Source organism: Dipodomys ordii, unplaced genomic scaffold, assembly GCF_000151885.1.
Source record: "Dipodomys ordii isolate 6190 unplaced genomic scaffold, Dord_2.0 Scaffold243, whole genome shotgun sequence".
NCBI classification, from domain to species: Eukaryota; Metazoa; Chordata; class Mammalia; order Rodentia; family Heteromyidae; genus Dipodomys; species Dipodomys ordii.
The window spans coordinates 104537-118390 of record NW_012267459.1 but is presented as its reverse complement, the minus strand read 5'-3'; the positions used below and the strand labels follow the sequence as shown (position 1 = coordinate 118390).

Genomic DNA, 13854 nt, shown 5'->3' with positions numbered 1-13854 from the left:
GATGAAAGTTACAAGTTCAATCCACAACTGTATTTGCCATATCTCAAAGGCTCCCAGTCTTGTTGCTGATGGTCACGATTTTGGAGACTGTACTACTTGTCAACCAAGGAAGAATTACTTGCCAAGCTCCTAGTAGCTTACATTTGCTGTCCCACTAATCCTCTCAGAAAGCAGAGGATTTTAAAAGTAGATAATCACTACTTTTAAACCAATGCAAATAAAATAGTATAGACAGTACAGAGAAATAGAAATGAAAAAATTTCCTCTTGTATCCAGAAATAAGCACATTTATTGTTTGGAGCTAAAATGTTGAAAAGAATCTAGTCTCTAGGTCATTTTTTTTTTGTTCAACTAATACAGATTTAAACAGTGATGTGGAAAAATCATTCTTATTAACAAACCTATTTTTAAAAACAAGCCCTACCTTTTTTATGTTATAAAATATGGTTCCCATCTTGAAATATTTAGATCTCTTAAAAAATCTACAAAACATCTGAAAATGATGGCTACAACTTTTTACATGCTGGTGTGTGTGTGTGTGTGTGTGTGCGCGCCGATCCTGGGGCTTGAACTCAGGGCCTGGGTGCTGTCCCCAAGTTTTGATGCTCAAGGCTAACATTCTACCACTTGAGCCACAGTTCCACTTATGGCTTTTTTTGGTGCTTATTTGGAGATAAGAGTCTCACAGACTTTGTTGCCCCAGCCCTGGTGTTACACACTTTTTTGTGTGTGCTGATACCCAAGCTTGAACTCAGAGCTGGTGCATTGTCGCTTAGCTTTTTTGCTCAAGACTTGTAGCTTTTTGCTGGTTAAATGAAGAAAAGAGAGTTACAGACTTTCTTACCAAGACTAGCCCTGAACTGTGATCATTAGAGCTTGGCCTCCTGACTAGCTAGGGTTACAGGTGTAACCCACCAGTGCCCATTGGTTACACACATCTTTTAAGCATGTATCAGAGTTAACAAAGAACAGTCATTTGTTGGAGCCAAAGGTGAAGTGGAAGTGTGTGGGAGGCGGAGAACTGGGACTGGTGATTGCCAATCATTAAATATTTAGAGGTTTCAACCACGTTCTAGGAAACAAGCAAGATCCAGGTACTCGTGCCCCTGTATTGTACTGAACACCTCCCAGTAAATTATCCCCTCCTGCTTTACCCATGGCTTAAGTAAATTACAAATCCCGGCCTTACTGTGTGACAAGATTCTGGCCAATATGATGTAAGCAAAAGTGAAGTATGCAACTTCAGGATATCTCTTGAAAGGAGGTGCCGGACAGATGCCAGTGGCTCATGCTTATAATCCTAGCTACTGAGGCTGAGATATGAGGATCCTTGTTTGAAGCCAGTGAGGGCAGGGAAGCTCATGAGACTCTTCCATTAACTTCCAAAAAGCCAGAAGCGGAGCGATGGAGACACACACACACACACACACACACACACACACACACACACACACACACACGAAAGGAGATGCTCATGAGACTCTTCCATTAACTTCCAAAAAGCCAGAACCGGAGCTGTGGCTCAAGTGGTAAAGCACTAGTCTTGAGCAAATAGCTCAGGGGCAGCACCCAGGCTCTGAGTACAAGCCCCAGGATGGACACACACACACACACACACACACACACACACACACACACGAAAGGAGATGTTCTCTTCACCCCCCTTCTTTCTGTAATCTGGAAATATATACTCCACTATTCAAAGGTTATGACTCAGATTGGTAGCGTGACTTTCATTGACTTTGAACTGCTCCTTTGACTACTGTATGAAGGAACAAATGATCCTGCTTAAGCCATGGGCATTTGAATCTGTCAAGAAAGCAGCTTTGCATCTTAATTTGACACATGGTAAAAATAAAGAATCCCCTAACAAAGGCCCACAACAGGAGGTAAGCAAATTATGATTAGTTTAGGTTTAGCAGATCATATGACCTGTCCTTACTTAACTCTACCATTAGAGTACAGAAGTATAGTAGATAGAAACCAACAGAATGGCTGTGTTCCAATAAAACTTTATTTACAAAAACAGGCAGTGAGCTGCATTCGGCCTATAAGCCATAATAGGGATCTGCCAACACCTTGTCAACATCATTACCGAAGAAAATACTGCTTCACAAAAGAATACTTGCCTCTCATGTGATTCTGAAAGGAAAACTATGCCGAGACTCCTTTACTCTGTGTGTTGGTGCACGCGCATGTGTTACCAGTACTGGGTCTTGAACTCAAGACATTGTGTTATTGCCTGGCTTTTTCACTCAAAGCTGGTGTAATACTACTTGAGCCACAGTTCCACCTTTAGCTTTTTGGTGGATAATTAGAGCTTAAAGGTCTCATGCAGGACTTGGAATATACCTTAGTGGCAGAGTACTTGTCTAGCAAGCATGAAGCCCTGGGTTCGATTTTTCAGTACACATAAAAAAAGCCTGAAGTGGCGCTGTGGCTTGAGTGGTAGAGTGCTAGCATTGAGCAAAAGAAGCTCAGAGACAGTGCCCAGGTCCTGAGTTCAAGCCCCAGCACTAGCACACACAAGAAAGGTCTCATGGATGTCTGCTAGGCTGGCTTTGAACCTCAATCCTCAGGTCTCAGCCCCTGAGGAACTGTGATTACAGGTCTCAGACACCAGCTCCTGGCTGATTCAAAAGGAACTGCGGAACGAATCCACACTACATGTGTCTCCAAAAAGCCCTAAGGAAGAACGTATCTTTAGCTCCACAGCATTTCCATTGTAGATATGTTTACAAACAGTAATTACGAAATATTCAAGAGGACAAACAACTCATCCTGAACAAATGTCAGCAAAAATACAAATGAAAGCCAACAAAATCAGAACCTCTATCATTTTGAATATTGGAATTAGCAATGACAAATAAGTGTCAAATGGGCTTAAAGATAAACAGTGTGATAAACAAAAAGTGGGCAGGAACTTTTGAAAGGACCAATTAGAACTTCTAGCTGAGGGCTGGTGGCTCACACACAACATGTCGGAGATCTGAGGATTATAGTACAAAGCCAACTTGGACAAATTGAGACTCTTCAACTAAATAGCAAAAAGCCAGAAATGGTGTAACACCAGCCTTGAGAAAAAAGGCTAAGGGATAGTACCTAGGCCCTGAGTTCAAGCCCCAGTACTGGGTCAAAAACAAAAACTTCTAAAAATGAAAAAGAAATTAAAATTTAACATTCAAAGCATTAGCATCATTAAAAATTTCACAAGACGACCTCAAGCAACAAAGACAAGACTAACAAAATTGGACGGTAGAAGTGAATTATTTGGCAGATGGATTAAACTATTAACCCTGGGCTTTTTCAAACTACTTTTATCTCTGGCAGTAGGAGCAAAAATGTGGAGAGACTAGTCTTTTCAAAATGGAGAGGGAGGAAATAGCTGCCTTTCTGGCAAACCTTATAGCAACAGTTAAGTCTTTATGTCTCTATGGAGGTGGAAAAGAGTAATAGTTGTCGGTGGGGGTGGGTGCCAGCAGAAGAGGATTGGGCTGGGCAAGAATGGAGGTGGAACACTGTCAAAATAGAGTATTTGTTCAAGTGGTTATCAAGTGGTACAGAACTAGCCTTAAGTGAAACCTGTTGAGGTTGAGGATACAAATGTAAACATGTGGAGCTGTAACAATGATATCTCCTTCTGTATAATGAACATAAGCCAAACAAAAAATAGCAGCCTTTTAAATATTAACTTTACCCTTGCCTTTAAATTAACTCTGAATTTAAAAAGGGAAATATAGCCTACTTTCAAAAGATTAATAAATTTACTAGACTATCAATTTGGGGACAAAAATTGTATCAAAATACATCTATATATTATAAAATAGGGACAATTTTCAATTATGTAATTTAAATGTGTATATACACATAACAATGTTGGGAAAAATATAAATCTAGCATAATATCCAAATCATTTTTTTTCATCTTTAGTTTTTGAAACATGGTCTCCAAGCCAGGACTGGCCTAGAACTCGAGATTCTCCTTCCTCTATCTCCTATGTGCCAGATTACAGACCCACCATGTGTACAAGCAAACCTGAACTTGAGTCTAAGTGACAGTTTTAACAAAACTTTTCAATAGGTCATTTTAAAAGTTAAGATGAAATCATTACATCTAGCCACGGCTTACCCTAGAAAGTCCAGTGAAAAAACGGTAGTATTATTTGTTTTCAAAGTGATGCCCACAGAGGTGGGCACTGGTGGCTCATGCCTATTATCCTAGCCAAGTAGGGGGCTAAGATCTGAGGACTGCAGTTCAAAGCCAGCCCAGGCAGGAGAACTGGTGAGATTCTTACCTCCAATTAACCACATAAGAGCCAGAAGTGGAGCTGTGACTCCAGTGGTAGGATGCTAGTCTCAAACAAAAAAGCTCAGGGACAGTACCCAGGCACTGAATTCAAGTCCCAGGACTAGCAAAAAATGAAAAATAAACTATATATAGATATATATATATAGAGAGAGAGAGAGACAGACAGACAGAGAAAGGGGGAGGAGAAGAGGAAGAGAGAGAAAGAAAAAGAGCTGGGTGCTGGTGGCTCATGCCTGTAACCCCAGCTACTCAAGGAGGCTGAGATCTGAGGGTCATGGTTCAAAACCAGCTCAGGCAGGAAAGTCTGTGAGACCCTTACCTCCAATTAAACACCAGAAAACAGGAAGTGGCGTGGTGGCTCAAGTGATAGAGTGCTCACCTTGAGCTGAAGAGTTCAGAGACAGTGCCTAGGTACAGAGTTCAAGCCCCACAACTGATACCCCCCACCCCAAAGAAAAAAAGGAAAGAAAAGAAAAAGCAAAGTGGTATGCACAGAACTGTACAGTCAATTAGGATGAGCTGGTATTCTTGAATCAACTTTACAAGAAAACTGCAAAGGAAATGGAAAATCAATGTCTACTGTTCACTGGCAACAGCTTTCTCAATCCTTAAGAACATATAAGGGCTGGGGGCCAGTGGCTCACACCAGTAACCCTTACTCAGAAGACTTGAGGATGGCAGTTGGAAATCAGCTCAGGCAGGAAAGTCTGACTCTTATCTCCAATTAACCACCAAAAACCAAGAAGTTGAGCTGTGGCTCAAATGTTAAGTGCTTAGTAATGAGCCAAAGAGCTTAGTAACAGTGCACAAGCCCTATGTTTAAGCCCCAGGACCACCTGTGTGCACACACATACAAAATCATCTTCACACAAGAAATTGAAGGACCCTGTTGAGGGGAGAGTCAATTGAGAGTGTGAATGGGGATGGATATAGTTTAAGTACTTTGCACATATGAAAAGAGAACAATGAAATACATTGAAATCGTTGGGAGAATGATAGGAGTATACGCAAATGTCACAATAATCCTCCCCCCAATATACAAGTGATATGTGCCAAAAATTATTTTAGACAATCATATGCATAAGTCACCTATTACTATTTTTTTTATTTCTGAATTGATATCTCCTCTTACAATTTTCTGCTTATCATTATCTATTTTTTTAAACGCAATTTGTGGATATTAAGAATTACAGGACTACCTAGCCTGCCTCCACTTGAACTTTGGCCCATCCACTTAAGAGTGACTACTAAAGTCGGGCACCCGTGGCTCATACCTGTAACCCTATTCAGGAAGCTGAGATCTAAGGATCATGGTTCAAAGCCAGTCTGGGCAGGAAAGTCTGTGAGACTCTTATCTCCAATAAACCACTAGAAAACTGGAAGTGGCACTGTGGCTCAAATGGTAGAGCGCTCACCTTGAGCTGAAGAGCACAGGGATAGCACCCAAGCCCAGAGTTCAAGCCTCATGACTGACAAAAAAAAAAAAAAAGTGACGACTACAAGTTATTTAATATCTCTGCTCCCAGTTCATCTGCAATAGTACCCACACTAAGGATTAAATGCATTAATATATGGAAAGCGTAGGATTAGCCTCCCCCCCCCCATACTTGGCTCACACTTGCAACCCTAGCTACTCAGGAGGCTGAGATCTAAGAAGTGTAAAGCCAGCCTAGGCAGGAAGTCTGCGAGGCTCTTATAGCTTAAATTATCTACCAAAAAGCCAGAACTGGAGAGTGGAGGTGTGCCTCAGCCTTGAATGAAAAAATCAAACAAGAGCACAAGGCCCTGCTTTCAAATGCCAGCATCAACACAAAAAACAAAACTTGGTAAATATAGCTGTTATTTACAACAGTGGAGCTGTATGTACATGAATAATTGATGCTTCTAAAGTATCAGGATTTTTACTACCCATGTGCTTTAAAGTGGGCTGGGAGACATTGCCCAAGTGGTCAAAGGCCTACCTAAAGTTACTAGCATAACACGTCCACTATAAGATCATTTTTTGGGGGGGGCATTGGAGGGAGGACTTGAACTCTGGGCCTGGGCGCTGTCCCTAAGCTCTTCAGCTCAAGGTAAGTGCTCTACCACTTGAGCCACAGCCCCATTTCCAGTTTTCTGGTGATTAACTGGAGAGAAAGTCTCACAGACTTTCCTACTTGGGCTGGCTTTGAACTGAGATCCTCAGATCTCAGCCTCCTGAGTAGCTAGGATTACAGGTGTGTGTAACCAGCGCCCAGTGAAAAGTTCATTTTTAGACAATCAAACTAAAACCTTAAAAGGCTAAATAACCCGCCCCAAATCATATAGCGGCAGGGCAAGGTTCTGAACCCAGGTGACTTAATACCTCATCAGGAAAAAAAAAAAATCAACTAACAAAACTCCAAATATCATTAAGGAAAACCTTAAATAACTTAGAATAAAATAGACAAAGCCAGTAAAATGTAATGAATGAATATGTACACTGACAATATATATGTATAAATACTTATAAGTTCAACCTCACAAATATTCAGATCGATAATACCAGGATTACAGAGAATGCTAGGATATGGGTATTCACACACTGGTATCACATTTTAGAGAAACAATCTTACACTAAATATGGACCTTTTATACCCTTTTAACAATTCTTCCAGAATCAATCTAAAAAAAAACATTAAACACAACCAACAGCTGACAAAATAAATACCAAGCAGCTAGAAAATGTGTTGGTTAGGGGGTAAAGTCAATGGGAGGGGACAGATGATGAGAGAGGAAAAGTGGACAAATACAGACATACTATTCAATGTACATATGTAACAATGGAGCCAGCTAAACCGAGAGGATGGGTAAGATTTTGACACTAATCAAGATGCACTGCATTCACAAACTGTTCAACTAAACCCCCTTTGTACAACTAAAGATAATTATTTTAAAAAATAAAAAGAATGAGTCTAACTGCTACCAACAGGGAACAGTTGACCATTAGACATCTTCTATTTATCCTTGTGATACAGATGTAAATCTATGTGCACTGACACATAAGGAGACTGATGATATATGCCACTGACGGGAAAATATACAAACCACAGAATGACTTTTTTTTTTTAAAAAATTACTTGTTAAGGAAAAAGGAGCTGAGAGAATAAGAGGAAAAAATGATGGACAGCAAAGAAAAAAAGGAACAAGAACAGGCATGTGCACACATATAATGGAAAGAACACTTTGGAAAGGTCTGCAGAGATCCATCCAAGCCCTGAAGTGGACATGGATAGTCTGGGGAGAGCTCACCTGAGTCTACTAGAAGGAGTCTTTTCCTTTTCACACAATACTCAATGTTAGTGTGTTTACCATTTTGAGAAGACAAAAATCAGGTGACAAAGAACTTACTGTCCTGTATTCAGTCTTTGGCCAGAAAAAAACAAACAAACAGCAAGCAAGATATATGAGTCACTATAGTGTTAGAAAACTAAAACCAACCAAATAAAAAGCAATTATAAAATTACATAGTAAGAACAACTACTGACACCTATAATAATTCAAAGCAACTGACACAATAGATTTTATTGTTTCCATAATAGGCGCTGGACAAAGTGAAGACAAGACAGTTAACAACACACTCAGACTCCTATCACAAATTAATCTGTTACAGATTTCCAGTGGTTCAACATATGAAAATGCAAAGTATATAAACAAAAAACATCAAGAAATATAAATATTCATATTTTTGTAACACAATGCAATATCCTTAAAAAAAAACGTTTAACTGTGTACGTAACTGACAGTAATTGAAAATGCAAAGATCACAGCTCGTTCCTAACCTCCCCCCTGATCTGGATTTGGGGACTGCAATATTAGAGATACACAACAATAAAAACAAGTTGAGTGCTCAGAGACAAATAATTTTCCTAATCTTAATGCATAAAGATGCAAAAAAAATCAACTTAATTAATCATTGTTAAAAGCAGAGAAATAAAAGACACCACTTTTATAATCAAACCCAACTAACATTATACTAAAAATATATATGTGTGTGCATACTTATATACACCATACCTATTTTAGAAAAACAAAGGTATCTTGGGGAAAACAATTCTGAAAATATTCACTGATGCACAGTATGTACAAACCTTCCATGTAAGAAATTAAAGTATTTCCATTGGACTTCTGTGTCTATAGCCTATCTGAAAACTGTACTTTAAGATAAACAGGTTTATCTAATGGTTTCTCTCTGGAATCACGACTAAGGCAGTTCTCTTTCCAAGGGCTCTCATTTCCAAGGGTTCTCATGCACTCAACACCACTACTAATAACATAGACAAATATTATACAGATGCAACCTGACAAGCTATGTGCTATCTGGAGCTCTGTTCATTGTAACTGGGGAAGAGTTTGTTAAAAAGAATAATTTTCTTTCTTAAAATACTTTCTCTGTTCCAAATTAGGTATTCACTTAAGACATCACAAGGCTGAGAAGCCATTCTATTTGGTGTCAACAGCAATAGCCCTCTAAGAAGGAACTCTGTATTAGAACAGCTAGAGAAGTTCTCGCTGAAGTAACTAACAGTGCATCCTTCACCTGCATAGATTCAATTTGGCTTGATAGCTCTTTGAACCAGAACACCAGTCTGGAGTTCAAACACGCTTCTGAAAAGTCCATCTCAAGAGAAGGAAACAAGATCTCCTAGCAGTAACATGAGGACATACAGGGTAATAAAAGTTTGCTGAAATCTGGTGGATGAGTCTTACAGCATTCTTCATTTGGAGTAGCTGCTAAAGGCTAATGTTGAGACAAAAATGGAGAAAACTTAGGGCAGTGAAGTTGAGTCGGTTATATATATATGGCAATAAGCGTGAAAAAGTCTTGCAAAAAACTGAATCGACAGAGTAACTCTAAGTGATCCATTCTACAAGCATTGAGGATTTGAAGCTTTAAAAGTGAAAACTTGAATAATCTTAGAAAAGGGGAACAGTCGGAGGCAAAAGTTGTGTGTAATTATATTTTTATATGCACACACAATTGTGTGCACTACTCTGTATATAATTACTTACATATTCACAAGATGCCCTGCAGTGTAGTTCAAAAAGGCCTTTTCAAGGAACAAACTAATTCTAGTATAGGCCCTAGAGTTCATACCGTCTGTATAAGAAATCAATGTGCATATATACACATAATATAAACCTTATCAACAAACACCACTATTAACACTAGGTTAAATTATAGATTTTAGGTTAATGGCTCTTTTACCACTATCAATCAGTAATGTAATCAGAACATTTCTTACATGGAGAATAAAAACAATGAAAAAAATACAACTGTATTTAAGATTTACAAGAAAGATGATGTTCAGTGTGACAAACAAAGTAAGTTCCAATTCCAGAGAGGGAAAAATATCAAAACTTTATAAATCTGGGATGCAATCCAATTATTGCATCATTAGAAAAATAGATTCATAGAATGAACAACCCTGCTAAGGATTCTCTCAGCATATCAACCCGTGTTTATCTTTTTCCTCTTTTGTTTCCAGCTGGAGGTTTCTTCAACTGAAGGAGTTGTCCTCCTGTTCCAAAACCTGCAGAGGCAGGATTGGACACCCCAAATGTCAAACCAGCTGATGCCGTGATGCCAGGATTGCTGAAGTTAAACCCAGATGTACTTGAACTGCCAAAGCCTTATGTTTGGGGAAGAAAATATTCATATCAGAAGTTAAATCACAAACCAAACAAAAAAACAAATATGAAAAGTGGGAATGAGCAATAAATTTCTTCTACCTGAAAAAATATACAGTTTCTAAGAATAACAAATATCCTAGGCCTCTAGATTCCACGTCAGAATACAAGGAATTTTACAGGGAAATAATTTAGTGAACAACTGAGTGGCACCTTGAGACAGAAGTTTAGTGATGCAAGCCTAGAAAAACCATATCACCAATAACTGCAATCTACAGGAAAGCTCAGGGTGCCAGAATCTTTGCTACGTCAAGGTGTCTTCCTCCTCAGCCCACTGAGAGTATTTTAGCATCAAGCAGAAGAGAGACCCACCCTTGTACCCCAAGCCCTCCAGGGAGGTTTTGGCTCACAGTGCTCAAGACAATGAGTACAGCAAAAATCAGTCAGTAGTTATTGCTGTGATTATAAGAACTTGTACATAATTAAGACCAAGTCCTACAGCTGCCCCAGAAACTAACACAATATTTAGCTTATAATCATGAAATCACTAAATTCTGTATAATACTCCTTGGAAGTACTGATTTTAAGCTAATAGTAAATGGAATTTCCTTCAAATTCTCTAATTTTAAACACACCTTTAACAGTGTTTTGCCTTTCTTTTCAACATGCATTGAACCCTATGCATTACACGTTAAAACAAGTCATTATTTGAGTATAGGGTAAATGAAAAACAGACCAAAATTTGGAAATTTTTTACTAAAAGAGCCAACAGATTATATGCATTTCAAAAATGAAATATAGAACCAAAGGAATGCTCATTTGTAAGGTTGTTGTTTTTTTAAAATCAAGAGGGATTTTTAGCCAAAGAAAATTTCTTTGGATTAAATATGTTTTTTCTGGATATATAATAACAACAACTAAAAAGGCTGAACTGAAGTTTCACAATGATAAGTTCATTTTCACAACAATGAGAAAACTGACCATGAGTTATTTTCTAGAAATCAAACGAATTTCCATTTAGTTAAGAGGTGTTATTTAGTAAGTAAAACTTAGAAGTCTTATTACAAAGATTACACACCTGCCCTTTAATTTCTACAAGAGAGAAAGCTATATAATCACTTAGGCTTGCATGCTTCTTTCAGGGTTATTGGAAATCACAACACGCATTTTCAATGATTTGCATCTTTAGATCTGCCTGGACTCAGGCAGGAGCACACAAACCTGCACTAAGACTTCCTGAGGGTTTATTTGTTGCTCCAAATCCAAATGTGGAGGCCCCTGTGGTGCTGCATCCAAAACCAGAGCTAGTTCCAAATCCTGGTGGAAGGGTAATAGAAAAATATACAATGGTACATAAAACACAGGTTAAAGGACACTTACAAGTCAATCCAAAATTACCAAAGTCTAATATATACAGTGTTGAGAACACTGGATTTATCAAGGAAATCTCCTTAATCCTTAAAAGTATTAAAACTTTTGATATATTTCTTGCAAAAGTGCTAGAAATTTCATTGACTATCCAAAGAAGGTTTTGGATAAAGTTACAAATATATTTACTTGAGGGCTATTTATTCTGAAAAACAAAGACTGACTAAATTCATAAATAAGCATGACATGCACATTGTAAATATCAGTTACCACAGGATAATTTTATTCTACTCTTTGCCAAAACATTTTTGATTAATAATCTTAACCATTGAGAAACTGCCTAACTACACAAAAGCTAGTCACTGCAAGTCAATTCCATAGCAATGGCTTCTGAGCACACCACTATCCTAGTTAACAGTGGCAAACATGAAAAGGGGCAGGTTTTTACTTATTTTATTACAATTTAAATATTTTTAAATAAATCTGTTCACTCACAGATCCTAGGTACTTGAAGACTAATTCCACATGTGTTCTATATGAACACATTCAAATTCTTTTTAGGTTATGCTGTGATTGAGATGAACAGTTATCAGTGCCTTTAACTCTTAAAATGGCAAACTGGGTTACATAATAGATTATGGGAACTGGATTGCCTGCCATAATTCTAGTTATAGGACAGAGTCTATATTGAATTATCTTGATAGTTTGGGGGCCTCTCCTATTTTAATGGAAATAAGCCTTAGTCATCAGACTACAGTGTGATTGTCAAATATAATTAATGCTAGATTATCTGTATCAAAGAGTTGTGAGTGCATTTTTACTTAGCATGAGTCTTTGTTGAAAACTTACCTTACTAATTTATGACATTATTAAAGTAAGTTCAACTACTCATGCCTCTAAGTATGTATACAGTCAGATCTGCCTAAAGTACTTAAAAATGGACATAAGTCAAGCTATTTACTTCATAACAAAATTAATTCCCCATTTAGTGTCATTTTGAGGGATGCAGGAGACAATGTAAATCATCCAGAAATATTAAGACTACTAAATTTTAAAAATTCAATTAAAAGTAAGGAATTCTCCAGTTCATTTCAGTATGCTGATTAGAGAACAGAAACTCCCTACCACTGATAGTTTAAATGCATTTTTGATTTAGTAATCACAGAAGATTGGAGTGATTTAAGTTCTAACTCTAACACTAGAAAGCAATGATTATGTTTAGAGAATCATTTTTGCTAGATGGAACTTTAACATCCAAAATAGCAGCAGACTCTCTTAGATTTTTTTTTAAAGCAGGTTATCAATTCAAATGTATAATAGTTCAATGAAACATTAGAAAAGTTAAAGTGTACCTCCGAGGTTTGAAGAACCTAAGCCACTTGATTGCAAGCCAGTACCAATACCTGAGCCGAATGGCGTTCCAAAACTAACTCCCAGAGATGGCTGTGGCCCTGGTGTAAAAAAAAAAAAAAAAAAAAGAAAGAAAAAGAAAAAGAAAAAAAAATGGGGGGGAAACAAATTTGCCTTACTCTTTCAAGATTAAAGTTTCTTTACCAAATTATTTTAAAACTAGAACAGAGATTACTTTTAACAAATTCTATTTTAAAACTTTTGTTTTCAAGATGTCTTTCTGATCTAACTTACCAGCCCCAAGTAATTTATCTACCTCCTCAAAAGTTTTTAAACAAAACTGCCTAGAAGAATCCAATTACAAGAGGCTTACTACAATGAAAAATATTAGTTTAATTGACTATATAACCTGAAGTCTTTAATATAGCAGAAATTGTAATTATTTTAGATATAGATCTACAATTATTTTATGATCTCCCAATTTGTCTTCTGATAAACTAGCTGGTAATTACATTTTATTTTTTAAAACAAGCTCCTAGTGCTAGAGTCAAATATCAATTAATTGATCCAGAAATTGACACAAACATGGCAAAACTATGTTACTACATAAAAGTACCTAATAAACTAGGCATAATATTCCTATATTATATATAGGTATAGATAATAAATAGATAAAAAAACAAGACAATGTTTAATTTTATTAAATTTATTGTTCATTTTAAAGCAAACCAATTACACAGTAACATGACAATTCCAACTTGTTCACAAAAAGTGATGATTGAGATCTATTCTTATATTCTGCTACAACACACCACTTATCACCTGATTAAATGATAGATAATGAACATTTACAAAAGGCACCACTGCGCACCTTGACATATCAAATACATTCACAACTTCATTTCAGAAGCTCCTTTCCAACATTCTGGAAAATGTACTCAGATACAGAGCCACTTGTCATCCTTTTCCCATATGCTACTTTAAAGATTTTTGGCTGAGTTTGTTTGTCAAGAATAGCATCAAACTTACTAGCCCCTCTTTGTAACTATTTTTTTTTAACTAAGCAGAATACAAAAATCTAAAAATCTCTCAGTTGATAAATAATTTATGAAAATTACTCAATAAATTTAATAGTACAATCTTCAGTCTTGTCTTTTTCAAGCACAGTGATCAGTGCAT

General features: G+C 37.2%; 1 protein-coding gene across 3 annotated transcripts in view; it reads right to left on the bottom strand.

Annotated features, from left to right (window-relative positions):
* Positions 1-7823: 7823 nt before the first annotated feature.
* Nupl1 (nucleoporin like 1) overlaps positions 7824-13854 on the bottom strand; it is a 60756-nt gene continuing 54725 nt past the window's right edge. For 2 of the 3 annotated variants that reach the window (XM_013036045.1, XM_013036047.1), the window contains 3 exons: positions 12678-12776; positions 11179-11274; positions 7824-9959 (listed from right to left, as the gene is read on the bottom strand). In XM_013036045.1, coding sequence (XP_012891499.1) covers positions 9790-9959; positions 11179-11274; positions 12678-12776 — 365 coding nt within the window. In that variant the 3' untranslated portion in view covers positions 7824-9789. The remainder of the gene's footprint in view (positions 9960-11178; positions 11275-12677; positions 12777-13854) is intronic. The other variant, XM_013036046.1, reaches the window with a different exon arrangement.